This window comes from Colias eurytheme, chromosome 16 (genome assembly GCF_061535395.1).
Source record: "Colias eurytheme isolate Ceu_HAF_F1 chromosome 16, ilColEury1 Martin Lab GWU primary, whole genome shotgun sequence".
Taxonomy (NCBI): Eukaryota; Metazoa; Arthropoda; class Insecta; order Lepidoptera; family Pieridae; genus Colias; species Colias eurytheme.
This window is the reverse complement of record NC_142995.1, coordinates 10303476-10323328: the sequence shown is the minus strand read 5'-3', so window position 1 is coordinate 10323328 and position 19853 is coordinate 10303476. Positions and strand designations below refer to the sequence as shown.

General features: G+C 31.7%; 2 protein-coding genes across 4 annotated transcripts; one reads left to right on the top strand and one right to left on the bottom strand.

Moving 5' to 3' along the window:
* Positions 1-198: 198 nt before the first annotated feature.
* On the bottom strand, positions 199-5796 carry LOC149902041 (esterase FE4-like). 3 transcript variants are annotated; one of them, XM_090110555.1, is made up of 4 exons: positions 5726-5796; positions 3230-3442; positions 1429-2705; positions 199-1106 (listed from the first exon to the last, which is right to left on the bottom strand). In XM_090110555.1, exons 2-4 carry the CDS (start codon positions 3392-3394, stop codon positions 935-937), a joined length of 1614 nt encoding a protein of 537 aa, XP_089966681.1. In that variant the 5' UTR covers positions 3395-3442; positions 5726-5796; the 3' UTR covers positions 199-934. The 3 variants fall into 3 exon arrangements, with proteins under 3 accessions (XP_089966681.1, XP_089966680.1, XP_089966682.1); XM_090110554.1 differs by lacking the exon at positions 5726-5796 and adding an exon at positions 5574-5719; XM_090110556.1 differs by lacking the exon at positions 5726-5796 and adding an exon at positions 5163-5301.
* Positions 5797-8323: 2527 nt separating this feature from the next.
* On the top strand, positions 8324-12824 carry LOC149902040 (esterase FE4-like). Its single transcript, XM_090110552.1, has 3 exons — positions 8324-8692; positions 9705-10978; positions 12605-12824. Exons 1-3 carry the CDS (start codon positions 8522-8524, stop codon positions 12783-12785), a joined length of 1626 nt encoding a protein of 541 aa, XP_089966678.1. The 5' UTR covers positions 8324-8521; the 3' UTR covers positions 12786-12824.
* Positions 12825-19853: the final 7029 nt, after the last annotated feature.

Sequence of the window (19853 nt, the reverse complement as noted above, 5' to 3'; positions counted from 1 at the left end):
TCATCCAAATCGGTTCAGTGGTTGACGTGTGAAGGAGAGACAAACAGACAGAGTTACTTTCGCATTTATAACGTTGGCTAGGAAGGATTTGATATTTTACATTGCTATACATTGTAACATTGATAAAATTGAACGTGATGTGGAGTCAGTCTAAAGCTCATAGTAGGTACATGATTGTATAGTGAAATAAATAACTACTTAAACAGTTTACAATTTTATTTACAATTCTTATTATAGTTCAGGATCCATCGCCCATTTTTGCAAGTGATTACTATCAAGCTAATTTTCCGTGAGTAGCTTTATTTTGATGAGACGACCAATAATTTCCTGTACGAAACTCTCGATTGTGGTAGCTAACAGAGGTAACAAGGATAAATTTTTTTGATTTGATGGTTCTCAAATATTTATTACGCAATTTGTAGGACAATATGTCTGTTGAATTATATAAATATTAACTATGTGAAAACAAAAAAAATCAGCTGGTTAGTAATCATTTATGATGACCTCGTATCGATACACATTGGAAAGAGGGGACTCTTTGATCTAACCATAGATTTTGTAGGACAAATATTTTTTCGAATATTTAGATAATTATCTTGAGATTGAACAAAAAAATAAATTCAGTTAGTAATAAATATTTGAGAACCATCAAATCAAAAAATTGTATCCTTGTTACCTCTGCACTGTTAGCTACCACAATCGAGAGTTTCGTACAGGAAATTATTGGGCGTCTCATCAAAATAAAGCTACTCACGGAAAATTAGCTTGATAGTAAATACTTGCAAAAATGGGCGATGGATCCTGAACTATTACTAGTAATAACAAAATTCTAATCTTAAATAATTAATTCGTTTAAACAACATAAAAAACGTATAAAAAATAACAAATATACAATAACAATAGGTAGATATAATTATAAATTCTTGTTTTTTAATTATGATTTCCGTCTATATTTTGTATACGTTTGATTCAAAAATATGATTGCATCATCATTCCACAAAGGTTCTGTGGAAAATTTTGTATCTATCAACAATACTTTTGGATCGATTTTACTGCTGGGTTGCCATGTTATGGGAAGTTGTTCTGTTGTTTTTGGTGTTGGGTTGCTGGAAGAAAAAAACTTAGATTAAAATTAAATATTATGTTAAAGAAACAAACATACTTATATCATATAGCAGGTATTGAACAGGGATCAAAGCTTATAAAATAGAACCAATGTTTCACGTATGTTGTCAATAATGGTGAAATAATTAAGTACTTAATCGGTTCAGCAATTTTGAGTTAACCTTTTACAAACATACAAATCAAAAATATTTTTTAATACAAATGTATGTGCAGTTGTAGGTTTACTGACACGTTTTTGAAAATACTCATTTATAGATTTATGAATACATACTTAGAAACAATTAACAATAACAATTAACTTACTTAAATTTGGCAAAGTTCGTCCACATTGTAGTCATCTTCTTAGTCATATCCTTTTCAAAGAAGGACATAGGCAAGGTTATTTCAGTCTTAAATATATAAAATAACTCATCAGCGTGAGTCGCACCGGGGTATTTTGTAACCTTAAATAGCACCTTTAATAAATTCATCCAGCCATCACGACAAAATTTGTAAATAAATACTGGTTTCTCCATTTTTCTTAAAAAAAGATCAGCTGTCGCTATAACAGGGTAAACTATACCTAAATCTCCTTCATATTTAGCCAATGAATCCAAGGCTATTCTGGATTTATCCAAATCCTTGAAGTATATTTCTTTCAACTTTTCTGAAGTTGCATTTTTATCATATTCAGACGGGAATTTTAAATCTCGTGGCATTGATCCGATGAAATTAAAGTTGTTTCTGGTTGTTTCATTTTCTTTTCCAGCAAACATTAAACCCTCTGCGCTATTGTAGCCCATGATTATAGGTACTTTATTAAATTGGCCATTACTGATCAAGTTATATGGGCTATCGCGTATGAATTCTTCCGAATCAGGTATATCATCTTCAATACAAGGTACAAATATGTTTTCTGATAGAACAGTATCTCCAATTGCTCTGGGAACACGTGTTTCCAAAAGTTCTTTGACGGGTTTATTCTTAAATAGTTCCAGAATTTCATAAACGTCATTTGATTCTTGTCCCATTTGCTTGGCAAGTTTACGAGCGGTTTGTATCGGTTCAAACTGTAAAGCCCAGGGCCCTATTGCTGAACCACTTTGCATAATAGCTTTATGAAATAATCCACGAGACATTGGTGAAAAAATGTGGTATGATACAGACGCTGACCCAGCGCTTTCACCGAACAAAGTGACGTTATCGGGATCTCCACCAAACGCCCTAATATTACTCTTCACCCATCGAAGTGCTTCCACCTGGTCCTTTAAACCCATATTCCCTGGTGCTTCTTTAATTCCCAAGCACAGGAAGCCTAATATTTCCAGTCTATAATTGATGGTTACAAGAATTACTCCATGCCTAGTTAAATATTCAGGGCCGTAAAGAAGGGGGGAACTAGAACCGTCTCTGAACCCTCCTCCGTGGATAAACACCATAACAGGATAAGGCTTTTCGCCTGCTTGCAAAGGCGTGTACACATTTAATGTGAGGCAGTTTTCTCTCCCGTTAATCCATGTTTTTGAGAATCTTTGTGCGCATCTTATGTGTTCGTTCACTGCGTTGAATACACCTTCCCATTTTGGTACTGGGCGAGATACCTGAAATGATAAATATTTATATTTAATTATTATGCTTTAATTATGTTGATTGAGTTTTCTAGTAATGTAATAAGATACGGTTTATAAATTATAAGATATTGTTACCATCGATATCAAAAGTCAAATAAGGTAGCTATTAAGTATTAATGTACAAATAAAACTGGTTTAAAGGAGAAAAGTAAAAATGTATTATGTTTATTGATTTACTAGAGAATTAACTATGTAAATTTTTATTCGTTCAATTCTATTGAGATTTGTATATCGAGTTTATTCTTTAATTAAAATAAGTTATATTATAATTGTGAACAATATAAAACATGCTATGTTTTATCATCTTAAAACAATAGGAGCGGATTAACATTTAATTATTATGCCTGTATAGGAACAATACAAATAAATAAAATGGATGAACTACTGAAAACAAAACTTGTTAAAATATCTGTCTGTCTTTACGTTGTTTCCATGCTCAAAAAATCTAGACTGACTTACTTTACCTAATCAGCAGCCATATTTCAAGTTATTACCTGGAACCTCTCAGCATTCGCATATGGTATACCATTGTACCGCAGGTGTGACCCATCTGGGGCCACGTAACCCCGCAGCAGGCCACCACTGGTCACCACGGGCGGAGTCGGCTGCAGCACCAGGCGGGCAGCCCAGAGAGAACACAGGATCAACCATTTAGCCATCAGGGAGACATGTTTGGTTCAGGTTTGGTAAATGTGGTGCGTGGATTGCTGAAAGCATAAATATTTTAATGTTGTAGTTGATAGTTCAGGATCCATCGCCCATTTTTGCACTTGATTACTATAATCAAGCGCCATCAAATAAAAATATTTTATCCTTTTTATTTCTGTAAGCTACCACAATCGAGAGTTTCGTACAAGAAATTATTGGGCATCTCATCAAAATAAAACTACTGACGGAAAATTAGCTTAGTGATATATAAATTTTGCACACGCAGTTTCGTATTTATCCTGTCTTACGATTATGTGGTAAAAATATTGTTCCTAATACCTTATTATATTTAATGTCTTAATGACGTGGAAAATTAGGTAATTTATTTTCATTGAAACTTTGCAAAATGTTATGAGGTTTTAAAGATATGTTTTAATCGATCACCGAAATCTGTTTTGTTGATAAATCTTTAAGGAAATAAGATATTCAGGTAGTTATTCTGGTAATTAAATTTCAATTGTCTACGCCCTATATGTATTGTTTTGTTAATCATTGTTTTAAATGAACCTTGTTATAGGTAATAGGTGAGTTTATTTCACGATTAACGAGTGATGAGCTAGAATTAATTATGCCTAGATATAAGTAGTTAAATATCTATTCCCCAAACCAAACAAACTATCGATTGGGTTATTCTAACTATATTTAATAATTATTATTATAATACTTAACTATCTATAATTACGACTTCTTCTTGCATGCATACAAATTGGTTTATCAGTGTTTTCCGTAATTAACTAACACATTATATTTATTGTATGTCTATGATTTAATTTGTTTTCCAATTGTTTTTTTTTCTTATTAAGTATTTATTTTCAACTAGCTTGCTTGCCGCGGACTTCGACCAGATTTATTTGAGATAAAAAATTGCCTACGTATTGATGTAGTTTTTCTTTAAAATCATTATAAACATACCTACAAAAACACAAATTTTTCCTGTTTTTAACATTATGTAGGTATTAACAGATTAGACTAGTTTATTAATAACTAGCTTTCCGCCCGCGGCTTCGTCCGCGTGTTCAAAGAAAAACCCGCATATTTCCCGTTCCCGTGGGATTTCCGGGATAAAACCTATCCTAGGTTTTAATCCAAGTTACCCTCTATATGTATGCTTAATTTCATTGCAATCTATATTTGCGTGAAAGAGTAACAAACACACACATCCTCACAAACTTTCGCATTTATAATATTACTAGGATAGGACTATTATTATCTATTAAAATATATCTTGTAGGTCGTAAAGTTATGTTTACATTTCTATATTTTTTAATGAAATTATCGAATGATGTTTTTTGTCTTCACAAAAATACTCGTATAGATATTGCAAGTTAAAATATTGAAATGTTAAGTGGCGAGTGAATATTTTTCAAACAATGGACAATAACAAGTGATACCATGACCCGTTGAACTGAGTACTTTGTGAGTTGTGACCCGAATGAATGAAATGAAAAAATTGTGAGATTTGTTTTTTTTTGAAAAATAAAAGATATATTTTAAATGAATACAGTTGGTTGTTATTTAATTTGATAAGAAACACATTCCTAACTAAAAATTTTAATGTTACCTACTGCAAACACATAATTGTAATGAATTAAAAATAACAATTAATATTAAGATAACAATTATTTACGATATAACTAACAAAAAAAACCTAATAAATAGGTAAATCAACTTTAAATAAACTTCACATTGATTGATTGTTGAAAATTTGTATAAAATTACCTATTTCATAAAGATTTATTTATATTACGTAACTGTGATACATAATATTATTTTTTAGTAGAAAGGCAGGTGCCATAGTTTCCAATAGTCCCCAAATACCGGCCCATTTAACATCCCACACCATAGCCCTGAGCCCAGTTTATCTCTATAGTGCAGTCATGGGCAGGCTGCGGCTGATGTCCCACAACACAGTAAAGTTCTCTAAAGGGCCTCTGTCTGCGTGTTGGATCCGTGTCCCCAGTCCCCACGTAAGCCTTCCAAAAGACCGGGTACCTTCCTTATGATGGTACCCGAGTATTATGGAATGAGATACACATAATAATATTATAATATATTAGTCATTAATCTCAACCATGTGCCTAGTTTTTGTTGTGGTATTTTTTATATTTTCTACACTATTTATCTACTTACATAATCAGTTTCCACTATACATATAAGAGTGTAATATATAATAACATAAAAATCAACACATGAAACAGTTCACAATAAACTTACCAAAACTTATGTGCATTTCATACAAATATTACATTTACGTATACATAACATAGCATGTAGTTATTTACCGGTTGATAAACAGGTATTTCCACTTTTTTTTTGCACAATTTTATAACTTTCATACAAAATACCTTTAATATTACTTCTTATGGAACACTAGAATTTATTTAGTTTTAAATTATTTTCACTTTTACACGTAAAATATAGAAATTTTAAGGAGAAAACACACGTCTTTACATACGTTCAAAGAATGACAACAAAACACTTGAAGACTGAAGAGAGATCAACTACGTACACCGTTATTACCTCATTTATACAATTATGTATTCTTTGTAATTGATTTAGAGTTCATTATCGTTTAATTCAGTGTAACATGTTGAAAGTTGAGTCATGGATTTAGTATTAACTGATTAGGATTCAGTTTTCATTGACATGCTAATACGATGTGTGTGTGTTTAATTTATTTTGGACCGAATCCATACTAATATTATAAATGCGAAAGTAACTCTGTCTGTCTGTCTGTTACTCAATCACGCCTTAACTACTGAACTAATTTGCATGAAATTTGGTATAGGACATAGGATAGGTTTTATCCCGGAAATCCTACAGGAACAGGTTTTTCTTTGAAAACACGGGCGAAGCCGCGGGCGGAAAGCTAGTTTTAAATAAATTATCCTACTAGCTAGTAGCTACCTATAGGCTATATCTAAGTTCAACAAATCCATACTAATATTATAAGCGCGAAATTCTGAATGTCTGTAACGTTTCCACAGAACTAGAGCACCGATTTGGATGATACTTAGAATAAAAATAGGGGAATTTTTAATATCCGATTTGTGTATTTTGATACCTTAAACGCCTTCATTTAATAAATAGCAAAAACTAGACTAGGCAATATCAAGATTTTGATTGTATTCTACAGGCGTTAAATTTTATATAAAAAAATCCTACCTACCTATTAGTAGGATAGGAATCCTACTAATATTAAAAATGCGAATGTTTGTGAGGATGGATGTTTATTATTCTTCCAAATACATACTACTGAACCGATTGCAATGAAATTTTTTATGTAGGTAATAGCTGAAGATCCAGAATAAGACATAGGCTACTTTTATCCCCCAAATTCCACAGTAACGGTAATTATGCGCGGGTTTTTCACTGAAAACGCGGGCATGAAACGCGGGCATGAAACGCGGGCATGAAAACGCGGGAATACATTGAAATGATGGTAAATGCCCATTGCCCATACTTTTTTAGCTCTCCAAAATCCAATCTACTATTATTAATGTTAAAATAAAATAATATTTTTCTTCATAAATAATAGACTAAAATAAAGAAATACTATTACTTAATTGGCAAATTAAAACAATGGCTGTAAAAAACGATTAATCAAAAGAAATTATTAGTTATGCTAATGATGATAAATTTGAAATAATAATAGTTTTATTCGTAATATACACTTAGGTATAAGTGTTACCTATGCATTTAATTAAATATCATATGACTGTCGCTAACGTAAACTAATTGGGTTTTGTCTTAAAAAAATCATTTAAAGTGACTACTTACTATTGCTGTACTGTAGTACAGTTAATAGTACCTACTAGTTTTTTTATAGAATAACAAGCAAATAACCCTGACCCCACGGGTAAGTGAGGTTAAAATTATATAATGACAGGAAATCGACCACAATACGTGCACCTTGTAGAGTAAAACTCGTAAAGTATAAAATATACGTAAAATATCTATACTACCTAGTACCTACCATATTGTAAACTAAAAATTGTATAAAAACTAAATATAATTATTTATTATCAGTCTCATTTTGAGTTCTTAACCTTAAAATAAATAATCTTTTTTTTAAATTACTATCTATTACAAGACATCATAACCACAATAACCAAGTAAAATTGGATATATTTTGTTTTTCACGTGTCGAGCGAAGCCGGGCCAATCAAACTCAAACTCAAACTCAAACTCAAACTCAAACATTCATTTATTCAATTAGACTACTATTTAGTAGCACTTTCGAATCGTCATTACATAAGTATTTTTAACATTTACCACCGATTCGGAAAGCAGTATCTACGGAGAAGAATCGGCAAGAAACTCCATAGTTGCTCTTTTAAATCATGTCAATATTACATAATATGTAACTTATATCTAACTACATAATAATATATCATAATATGCCAAAGAACTGTCCTGTGGTTTTTACGCGATAACCCTCCATGGGTCTTTATCGTCTATATATTCCTGAATACTGTAGTACGCTCTCTGAACTAGTACATTTTTTATATAAGTTTTAAATTTAGAAGTACTAAACTCTTTAATATTGTGAGGAATTCTATTATATAAGCGTATACCTTGACCCATAAATGAATTTTTAACTTTAGCTAATCGGAAAAATGGCATTTCAATTCTATTCCTGTTCCTTGTGCCATAATCGTGTCTATCTCCTACTCCTAATCATTTAGTCTACTAGTTAATATTTTACAACTAACACGACTTTATATAATAAAACATAATAATAGTTTAGTACCTACTTATACATTATCTGTGATGCAACAATGAATAAAGATATACATAGTCGTTATCTCCGATATTTTATCAAATTTCAAACCCGGAATTAATAAAAATCCTTGACTTACAGACGAGGATGTTAACACAATAGTCACTTACAATATACGAGCATGCCGAACGCACGTGCATTATTATTTATTGAAATTACATAACAACGAATAAATAATAAACGTATAAATTCGAAAATCAATTCAACGTATCGATAAAATATATTTTTGGCCTAAAATTTTCATCGATATGTGCTTCAGTCGTGATTCACCCGTGTTTAAGATGTGTGTATAAAAATGTGTAAGAAGTGGGTTGTGTTATGGTCACTATGGGCCTGTCAGTTTGTCCGTCAGCCGACTCTGCCAGTGCTTGTGTCGAATGGAGTGCTGAGAGGGTCTGTCGCACCGGATGGTTCGCATTTTAGATACAGTGGGATACCGTATGCAGTTGCACCGAAAAGGTTTGCGGTGGGTTTTATTTATTACATTAGATTTCTTTAAAGAAAAGCCCTTGTTTTGAACCTTAAACTAAAGAGCAAAGAGGCAAGAAATAATTAAAAAACAACAATACATTTATTAAAAATGAATTGGTTTAAAAAAAATACTGCTTATCTATTTTAGTATCTAATGATAGTAAAATTTGTAAGAAATTGTTATCGTGAGTTTTTAGGAAATAGTTAATAATAATATTTTTTTAGTTTTAAAACTGTGGTACATAATAAGAGCACAAAATATAAATTAATCTTGTAAAAGGAAGATACATTTATCTTATCGTGCTCATTATTTATAGTTTTTGTAACACAATTTCTTAATCTTCATAAATAGGTTATTAATTTTAAACATTGATTATATAGATCATAAAATTGTGTAGTCATAACATCTGTTGTAAATAACTGATAAAATGTAATAATTAATTAATAGCAAACGTTTTTAAATAATTTGTAATCTTAGTTTGTAATAAATTAATTTCCTCTAATATCATCAATCAAAAAATAATATTCTATGTCTGTATATGTATATGAATACCTGATAGTTTTTTCAACTTTTAATGATAGATAGAATAGATACATGTCTTCGAGATAAATAAAAAATATATAAAACACGCCATCAAAATCAGTCCATTCGTTTATGAGCCTCGATGTACACATTAACAAAGAGATTCACAGTGATAAAGATACATAGGTGACATTGGTAATACTTTTTGCACAAAAAAAATATTCAATAGAAATTTGATAAAAAAATTAAAATACACACTTTGTACCGAACTAATTTTAAAAAATTAGGTTGTTAATTAATTATCCTAGCACACTTAATTTGTTCTGAAAGTAATTTTAAACATGTCTTAATAATTCGTTTGAATGTTAACTATTATTTAAAGCGATCTATTAGCAGTCCTTGGTTGTATTTTCGATTGAAAAAAAATTAATATAACACTGTTGGAACTTACAAAAATTATTAAAAAACAAATACTTTGTTCCAGGCACCTAGACCAGAACCAACATGGCGGGGTATATTCGAAGCAACAGAGGAACATATCCGATGTCCACAAAGAATCGGCAAGTCTTTATTAGTTGGACAAGAAGACTGCCTGACTCTCAATGTGTACACGCCTATAACACAACCAAAATCCCTACCTGTCATGGTTTTCATCCACGGCGGCGGATTCTACGATGGGTCCGGAACAGCATCCATTTTCGGACCACATCACCTCGTATCTCATGAAGTTGTTCTAGTCACAATTAATTATAGATTAAATATACAAGGGTTTGCGTGTCTGGGCATCAAAGATGCTCCCGGAAATGCTGGAATGAAAGACCAGGTGGCTGCGTTGAGATGGGTACAGAAAAATATCAAAGCTTTTGGAGGCGATCCGGATAACGTAACAATATTTGGAGAAAGTGCTGGAGCCGGGTCTGTATCCCTACATATTCTATCTCCTATGTCTAAGGGTTTGTTCCACAAAGCTATAATACAAAGCGGTTCGTCGACCGCACCCTGGTCTATGCAATTTAGGCCCTTATTTATGACAAGTTTGCTAACTAAAGTAATGGGCTATAAAACAGAAGATGCGCACGAGCTGTATAATATTCTCATGGAGAAATCTGACGGAGAATTGATCATAACACGAGTACCAAGAAAAGAAGGAAATATCATTATAAGCGAGTGTCTGTATGTTCCGTGTATTGAAAAGCAAATAGATGGTGAAGAACCATTCTTGACTGAACTACCTCATGATATATTATCGAAAGGTACATATAATAAAGTGCCTATTATGATCGGCTCCAATAGTCACGAAGGATATTTATTTGCAGCATTGGAAAATGACACAACAATACCCAAAATTGATTTTGAAAAGTCGCTGCCCAAAGATTTAATGATACTAGATAAAGAAACACGTGTAGAAGTAGCCAGGAAGTTTCAGGAATTTTACGTTAGAGGTGAAAAACCTTCGAGGGATAATATTCTAGAATGGGCAAGGTTCCATGGTGAAATATATTTTACCTATCCAGTATTAGAGGAAACTATGCTGTATTTGGAAACAAATAGTAAACCAGTGTATTCATATCTATTTAAATATAGCGGGAATAGAAACTTTATCAAATTATTATCAGGGAAACCTTTCAGTACAGCCCCAGGAGCGACTCATGCTGATGAATTATTGTATCTATTCAGTCAGCATTTTTTGGGGACATTATTTGAAAGCAAAATGGTGGAGAGGATGACTACGATGTGGACGAATTTTGCTAAATATGGGTGAGTTACCATTTTTAATTATAGGATTTTATTACTTCCATTATATTCAAGGTCTATGCACTTCTGAGTATAAAGTACAAGGTCAAATTAAGTTCATTTGAGTCATTAAACCAGAGTTCTTGACTTTGATCCCTGATGGAATATTTTTATAAATAACTTTGAAAATCATGTTGTAAATAAAATTTTAAAAGTTGTTGCTTACATTTAAAGTTGATTCATATCAATTGTTTTTTGTAATCATAGGTAAATAACGTGTGAGCAGAAAACATGAAAATTTAACAGTATCGATTTGTAATTTCATAAAATGGGTCTTAAATCTTAGTTTCTGAATGACATTTCAATAATATAGGTATACTTAATACACTTATATTTGTGTTGTTCATTCAATTTTTTAATTAATTTACCTTTAATCTTGTGTTCAGAATTTATTTGGTTATGTACGAAATGTGATCGTTTTTCAACATAATATAATCTTTGAATTAAATACTTTTTTGAAGTGAAATTTCTTTAGGTGTATTGAGAGTAAAATTTGAAGGTCGTATCATGGCAATACCGTCACGTCATGCAGTAAGGCGATGATTTTGGTATCTTTAAATTTTGTTAAGAAGTTTCACTTCTGACACGTGTGCTCGGCTTAAATACTCTTTTTCTAATGGTAGCGTATATTACCCGTGTATTGTAGAGCTAGAATTTTTCCTTTTGTTTCTGTCACCTAATTTTATATACTTCTTTTGAAGTATAAAAATGCTGCCTCATAATTATTTATGTTATCTATATTACGATAGGAAGCAATCATTATATCTTATCAAGTGATTATTGGAGGGAGTGATAATATTGTCTTTCCTGTATTATTCGGTTTTTACATAATATGTTGCGATGTAGTTTTTAAATCATAGGTCAATATTCGTTCAGATTTTTATATTTAGTTTTATAGCATTCAAATGCCTTGTAAATAATGTTTTTTTTTTAATAGGAAGATTCGATCACGACCCGGAAAGTCAAAAAACGCGGGTTTGAATCCCACCTTTTTTCATTAAAAAAAAATCTCAATCACAAAGATGTTGAAAAAAAACTAATACAATTTTATAAGCACGACAATCTCTACATAGTGTTATGTTGATGTATTATTATAGTTGAAGATTTTCATGCTCTTCTTTTGACAAATTATCTCGATCATAAATGTCGTTATTATTATTTTATCTAATGGTTGACTGTAATAAAAACCAACATAAACTAACCACTGCTATTTTAAGCAAGTCATCGTGATTTTAAACCACGACTCGAGTTATGTAACTCTATATATTCCAGTTTGTTCTTCGTGTAATGACCATGTCATAAATAATCAAATAAATGAATCTCATATGCATAACAAAAAATAAAAAAATTGTATTTGGATATGAATATTAAATTAACACGCTTGTATATTAGCTTCACCTGTATGTTTATATGTAACCGACTTCTTTAGAGTCGATTTTGACCTCCCATAAACGGACAGATTTAATTCAAACTTATATACCTATTTAGAATACGAATAAACAGATATACAATCTAAATGATTTTCACTTATCAAGGATACAATACGATAAAATTAGTGTTGTTTTACCATATTAATTATTTTTGTTACAGCAACCCAACGCCGAAACAAACAGACTTATTACCATTGCAATGGCCGCCAACAACGAAGACATCTTTACATACTTTTGGTATAGATTCGGAACTTTCTATTGAACCTTTGTGGAACCACGAATCACTTAAATATATAAGACAAATCTATTCGAAGTACAGGCGGAGAGATACAAGGGATTAGAGCATTAGTTTTTTTAAGATTAGAGCGGTATCCGCTACCGCCGTGGGTACGTCTCTATAATATTATACTGGGTACGATATTTAATTGCGTGCCATCGGTATACCGCTACCCACGGCGGTAGAAGATACCGCTGCACCTATTAGGGGGGTAGGTCTTAACCTACCCCCCTAGTCAAGTCACAAGTGGCTTTCTGTTAGCGTAGCGTTCAATAGAATAGACTACGAATGTATGAGATTGACGTAAGCTGTAGATACTTGAACGCTACGCTAACAGAAAGCCACTTGACTAGGGGGGCTATTCAGATTAGAGCGCAGCGGTATCTTCTACCGCCGTGGGTAGCGGTATACCGATGGCACGCAATTAAATATCGTACCCAGTATAATATTATAGAGACGTACCCACGGCGGTAGCGGATACCGCTCTAATCTGAAGCGACCTTTTATTCATTTTAAAACAAAATACTTTATAACTATCATGCAAGTATATAGGTTTTATAATCTGGTTAGTAGCGGTTTAGGATAGTAAAAAATCGTGACTATATGAGACGCGGTAAATGTAATTCTGTATTTATATATTAATGTTTACATAATAATTAGTTCAATTGGTGCATAAATATGTTTTATAACTAATATTTTAATAAATATAACGGGAGATGGTCTGTACGGTGGATTATGGCCCTAACTCCTATAGAAAACAAAAGAGGCTTAATATTATCATAATAATATTATGATGGCAATTAGGTATATGGTTGTGAAATAATCTAAGAAAATCCAGATTGAAGATCTCTTTGAATATTTTTTTATCACGCAAGAAACTACGGAAGACCTGTAATCAAAATAAGCCACAATAAATCTTTAAATACCATTATTTATATTATCTTCTTATATTCTGTAGTGACATAAGAAATTCGATATGAAGTATTTTGTTTCAAAATAGTTATTTATTGAAGGTCTGTGAAATAAGTTCTAGAGCAAATTTTTTTTAGTCAATGTCTGCTATGGTTTCGTGTGAATGATTTTTATTGTAATTTTAAATTTTATTGTATGTTCGACTTATTGTGGGATATATTATTTTTTTGAAAAAATGTAAAAAATGTGTAAATGTCGCTATGAACGATATTTATCAAGCAATTATTATTTAATAATATGTACTTTGTTTTTTCCTTTTTAATTTCTATACAAGATCTTTTTTTCATTCAAGATTCTATTGTTTTTGTTTTTGCCTATTTTATTGTCATAATCTGAATTGTTTTATGAATAATATATTAATGTTGAATTAATTAAGTTAATTTGAAAAACACTTCGTTGTAACTAATCATAATAAATTAATTAATTTATATTGTATCGGTCTCCAAGGTTATATGTAAATTATTGAATTCTGATTACTTTATTTGTAAGCATGGTTGTACTGCGGTATTGTAATACTATTTTATTTTTTATGTTTTAATTGTAAAAGAGAATAATGGTTGGCTTGAGGCTAGAATAAAATATTTTTTACTATTATTTGGATTTTATTGAAGTGAAACTTCTTTATCGGGGGTGGACAAAAATTTTGTGTAACATTTTTGCGTTACGCCGCGCGCGTGACATTTTTGCGTTACGCCGTACTCGTGACATTTTTGCGTTACGCCGTACTCGTGACTATATACATTATACATGTTATATTAAAGTGATCAGCAAAATCAAAGGGTTTGTTTTAATTCTAATTCCAGTGAATTTCTAAAAAAAGTAAATAAGTAATTACATCTATTTTTCTAATACTTAGGTGTAATAATGGTATTTATTTTTCTAAGTTATTTATGATTAACCTCACTTTTTGATTGTATTTTTCAATACACTAACACGTGGGTGGAATTATGGTCTCAATTTTTTCTAATACTTGAATGTTGATTGTGGTATTTATTTTTCTAAAATTGTATTTAAAGTTAACCTCAGTTTTTGATTGAATTTTTTAAAACACCAACACGTGGGCGAGATCATGTTATTTATTTTTCAAGTTATTTAAGCTTAACCTCTGTCATAATATGTATATACTATGTGCGTCATTAATTTCTGACTGTTTCGAGATTTCGACATTAGGAATTTATATTTATTACCTCTATTGTTCGAACAAAAATAAGTTACCGCCTTTAAGAACTTGCCGACAATGTAAGTACAGTATTGTTTCTTAGAAAACATTTTAGGAGTATACGATAATAAATCTATGACTCACGTTAACACGTGTTTGCTTGATTGGTGTTCAATTATGATTTTGTGAATTCAATATAATTTATAAGAATAAACCTCAAACTCTTTATGTCCAATCAAAATCCGCCTAAGTCGAAATCCTTTATAAGTTGAAAACTCTATATAACTCGAATTTTTTGGCGTCTCCCTTGGTCTTTTGAACTACCGCACGAGCTGAGCGAGCGAAGCGAGCGAGTCGCGGCAGTGGCCGGCGTAAATATTCAAATAGGTAGCGAGGAGCGAAGCGACGAGCATCTTAGGTTAACTTTTGAACTACCGCACGAGCCGAGCGAGCGAGTTGCAGTAGCGGCCGGTGTAAATATTTAAATAGGTAGCGAGGAGCAAAGCGACGAGCATCTTAGGTTAACTTTTGATTTTTGAACTACCGCACGAGCCGAGCGAGCGAAGCGAGCGAGTTGCAGCAGCGGCTGGTGTAAATATTTAAATAGGTAGCAAGGAGCGAAACGACGAGCGTGTTAGACTAACGTATTTCTGTAATATTGTATACAAGCTGTGCCGCGCGGTTTCACCCGCGTGGCTATGCTCCTGTTGGTCTTAGCGTGATAATATATAGCCTATATTACTCGTGGATAATGTAGCTTTCGAATGGTGAAAGAATTTTTAAAATCGGTCCAGTAGTTTATGAGCCTATTCATTACAATCAATCAAACAAACAAACAAACAAAGTTTTCCTCTTTATAATATTACTGTAGATAGTAAATTATTTTTTGAAAAATAAGGTCATAAAGAAGTTTCACTTCTTACGTGTGTACTCTAGTACACGCACACATTTTTTTTTACTACCCCAATCTTTCCTATGCTGTTTACACTATGATATTGTGTACCTAACATTTAGTTACCTAGGGTTTAGTTATAGTCTAGTTTTCAAGCAGAAAGTCTTTCTGATAATAAAGTAATTTATAAGCACAAAGACTGGACTAAATTATGATTCATAGAAAGAAATTCACATAAACATTTTTTTGTAGAGCAAGCTAAGTTGCGTGGGTTAGGTAGTTTAATTACTGTAATGCAATTTATAACGAACAAGATTATAAACGATAATAATATTCAGTGCAGTAGTTAAGAATTATTATCAATATCAAATTATTTTTAATTTCATGTATTACTCTATATACATTTTCACTTGCACCTAGTGAATGGTAATACCACAGGTAATACTATGTTATAACCTGTGGTTATAACGATTTAAAATTGCTTAGAAGAAGTCCAATTGAATGAATAAATAGAGTATGAATTTACAAGAATGTCGGTAGGATAATACGCCTGTATACACGCAACAAACAAAACAAACCACGTGATTACGTAAAGCAAACCCAAACATGTATTAAACTTGCACATAATAGAATGATTTGTCTCTCAAACTGAATATTGCCTGTCCCTTTCACGGACCCCGATCAGCCCTTATTGGACCCGCTGAATGGAAGTGAATGAACGACTTACTGAGTTTAATTTTCGCATCGTGTGACGGATGACCGATTTGTGAGCTGCGTAAATATGCCGCCATCTTGAAGATCCCGGTTTGAATGGAAACTCGAAATCCAAGGGACCGTTGATTAATTCTCGCTTATTGCTAAATTGTTTCGTGTTAACTGTACTTTGTTTTGTTTTAATAAGGAGCGTTGATGTTTAAAGATGGGATTGAACAACTAGGAACGAACTTACTGTACGCCAGATTTCGATCGTGTTAAATGAAAATTATTGGTTGGTACTTAAAGAAAATACTTAAAATCGGTTCAATAAACATATAGATGTAGAGAGAACATTTAATAAAATATTTGGTTTCTCCTGTAAATGCTATAGGTATGTAAACAAACACTTTATTTCACTGCATAAAATTTATTTATTGTAAGGTTTACAGTGATTTGAATTTGTGGATATGACATTTTTTTGTAGCAAAAAATATTCAATTGTGCAAATATATTTTTTTCAGCTCTGTACATAGGTACCTTGGAATATAATGGAATTTCAAAGCAGAAATTTAATTTTTCTCAGACCCGAAAAACCAGCTTAGTTCAAAGACTGTTTTGTTTTAATCTCCTTTCAAAAATAATATATATTTTATGAATAAATGTTTCTACACATAAATTAATATCAATTCAAAAGATAGTTTGCTTAACGTTAATTATAATTAATTAAGTAATAATAAAATGGGAAACTAATAACTAATAAGAATTAATCATACTCGTAATAAAATTAAAACATTTATCGTATTCTCGCTTTGTTAATTCTACAATAATAAAAGGAATTTCTTTGACCTTGTTAAGAAGGAAAATAATTTGTTAATTAAGATGTAACCTATTACTTATGGAATTGTTTCAAGATTTGACTCTATTTCATTGTAAAATTCACATTTTCAGTTCTCGTGTAGGTAAGTGTGCAATAATTATTACTCTACAACATTATTATCTACATTAAATTCAACAATATTGAACTCATTAATATCATTATAATACTGTTAATAAGCTTTAATATAGCCAGCAATTCACTTAACCGGGCTATAAACCAGCCGTAGTGAGGAGATAGCCAGGCTTATGTTAAACACTACTCCCGGGGGATTAAGCGTATTTCGCAGGATTTACGGCATTTTTCGATGCGTTTCCCGGATTTTAAGCCGAGTATTGAATAGTGTGGTTAATCTTTATGGGCCCCGGATTACGGGTGAAGATGTATTGTTGGCGATCGGCTTTCCACCGGTCAATACTAGTAATAATGGTTTTGGACGGAATTTTGGTGGAATAACTGTTGTATGTAGGTACTGAATGTACTGAATGAATGTTTTAGATTGGTTATTACTAGTTGTACCTACTAATGGTGGTAATGTGTCGAATTTCGGTAGGTAATGTGTTTTTAATATTACAGTAAGATGTGTTTGTTAATTTTAATAATTTTTAACAAAATTTTCTGCTTCTTTCTTAGTAGGCTGTACAGTGTACAGTAATAAAGTCGGGTAAATTGAATATTACCAAAATATCTAATAAAGAGTGTTAAAGGTTCATAAAACGATTTTTTTACCGTTTCATAATTAAATTCTTATCATAATGTTAATGAAAGTAACAAAAAATTAGTTAATAACATTTCGGTTGAGGGAATTAACTTTTATCTTAATTAAAAAAGAGATTAGTCCTTGAATATTGGGAAAGTTCCAGAACGACTTGTAGTTAACATTTTCTGGTTATTATTGTTAGTTAATTTAGAAATTAAATAGAGAAAAACATTTGAGAAGTATTCGTGTGTAAAATTATATCTGGTACTTTCTGTAATTAACCTGTTATAATTACTAATGATTATAATTTTTCCATAAATAAAATTAGCTTATATTTTAAGTACATGATAGATTCATACACTATAATGATCGTGCTACATTTTCAATAAAATAGAAACATAAAAAAACGTGTGTGCCGAGCACACGTGTCAGAAGTGAAACCTAATTGGCAAGGTTCAAATATATCTTCTCGTCGCCTTATTTCATGGCGTGACGGTATTGCCCATACGATACCTTGAAATTACTCTCAATGCACCTAAAGAAGTTACACTTCAAAAACATAAAATAAATGTTTTGAATACAAAACTACCATTTTGAACCAGTATACCTTTTTCTGTTCTAAGCTGTATAAAGATAATATTAATGCTCTACGTTACTTCAGTAATAAATACAGGGATTTGTCAAATGGGCAATCCTTTCCCATATTTAGTAAGTGCAGTTACTGTAATAGGTACGCTATTAACCCTTGCGATAAACTAAAAAGTCCAATTTATCGGTTGAAAATAACCTGCGACACTGCAAATCTGCTTCGATGGCCGAATTGTAGTCCTTCGGTCCAAGGAATAAGACGAAGCGTGTGTTATACAGACGCTTGATTTATTTTATTTTATGTGAGAGCTAGGAAACGGGCTGGTGTTTCTGAATAAGCGAATAAAAGAAGCCCTGAAAATGTATAGAGGTAGGGGCGGTAGGGCCTATAGAGAGAATGTTATCGTCTTATTGCAATGCAGATTTCTGAAGTGTATGTTTGTAAAACAATTATTATCAACGACCACACCTTAATTATTAACATTTCGGTTGAAGTACAAATTAAAAACATATATAATGCTTCTAATTGTTATCATATTATTTTAATGTCGCTCTAATATGAGTGTTTATTTATTTAGACATACCAACAGAGTACAAATAAAAATTATAACAATTAAATCTAAACAACTAACGAATGTTAATATGATGTATACACCAATTATATAATTACGTTACTGTTATTTTAAGTGCTTAAATAAATCTAATTACAAGAATAAAAAAAAAGAAATCGTTAAACTAGTGTTAGACTCTACTTCTAACTAAACATATAGAACATTAATCTACAAAGCTTATAACTTGCACCGTATCATTTCTGTCCACTACCTGCAAAAATATCCCTTTTTGGACCCGCATTATTCACCTTATCTATCTCTAGTAGCTATAATAAGTACAATATGATATCTGGTGCTAAACCGAGATAGGGCGGAGTTACGACTGGGTCCCTTATCTGTCCCCGTGTGTTAAAATTGAATATGTACCTTACGAGCTTTAGAGCGAGCTTTTTGTTTATGGTAAAGACAAATTGCTATACATAATATAGTTATAGATATAGATTAATCTATACTAACATTTGAAGCGTTTGCTTGTTTGTTTGAACGCGCTTATCTCGAGAACTACTAGTCCGATTTGAAAAATTCTTTCGGTGTTGGATAGCCCATTTATCAAGGAAGGTTATATTATATCATCGCGCTGACCAACAGAAGCGGAGCCACGAGAGTGAAACCGCTGAGCGCAGCTAGCACCTTATATTAC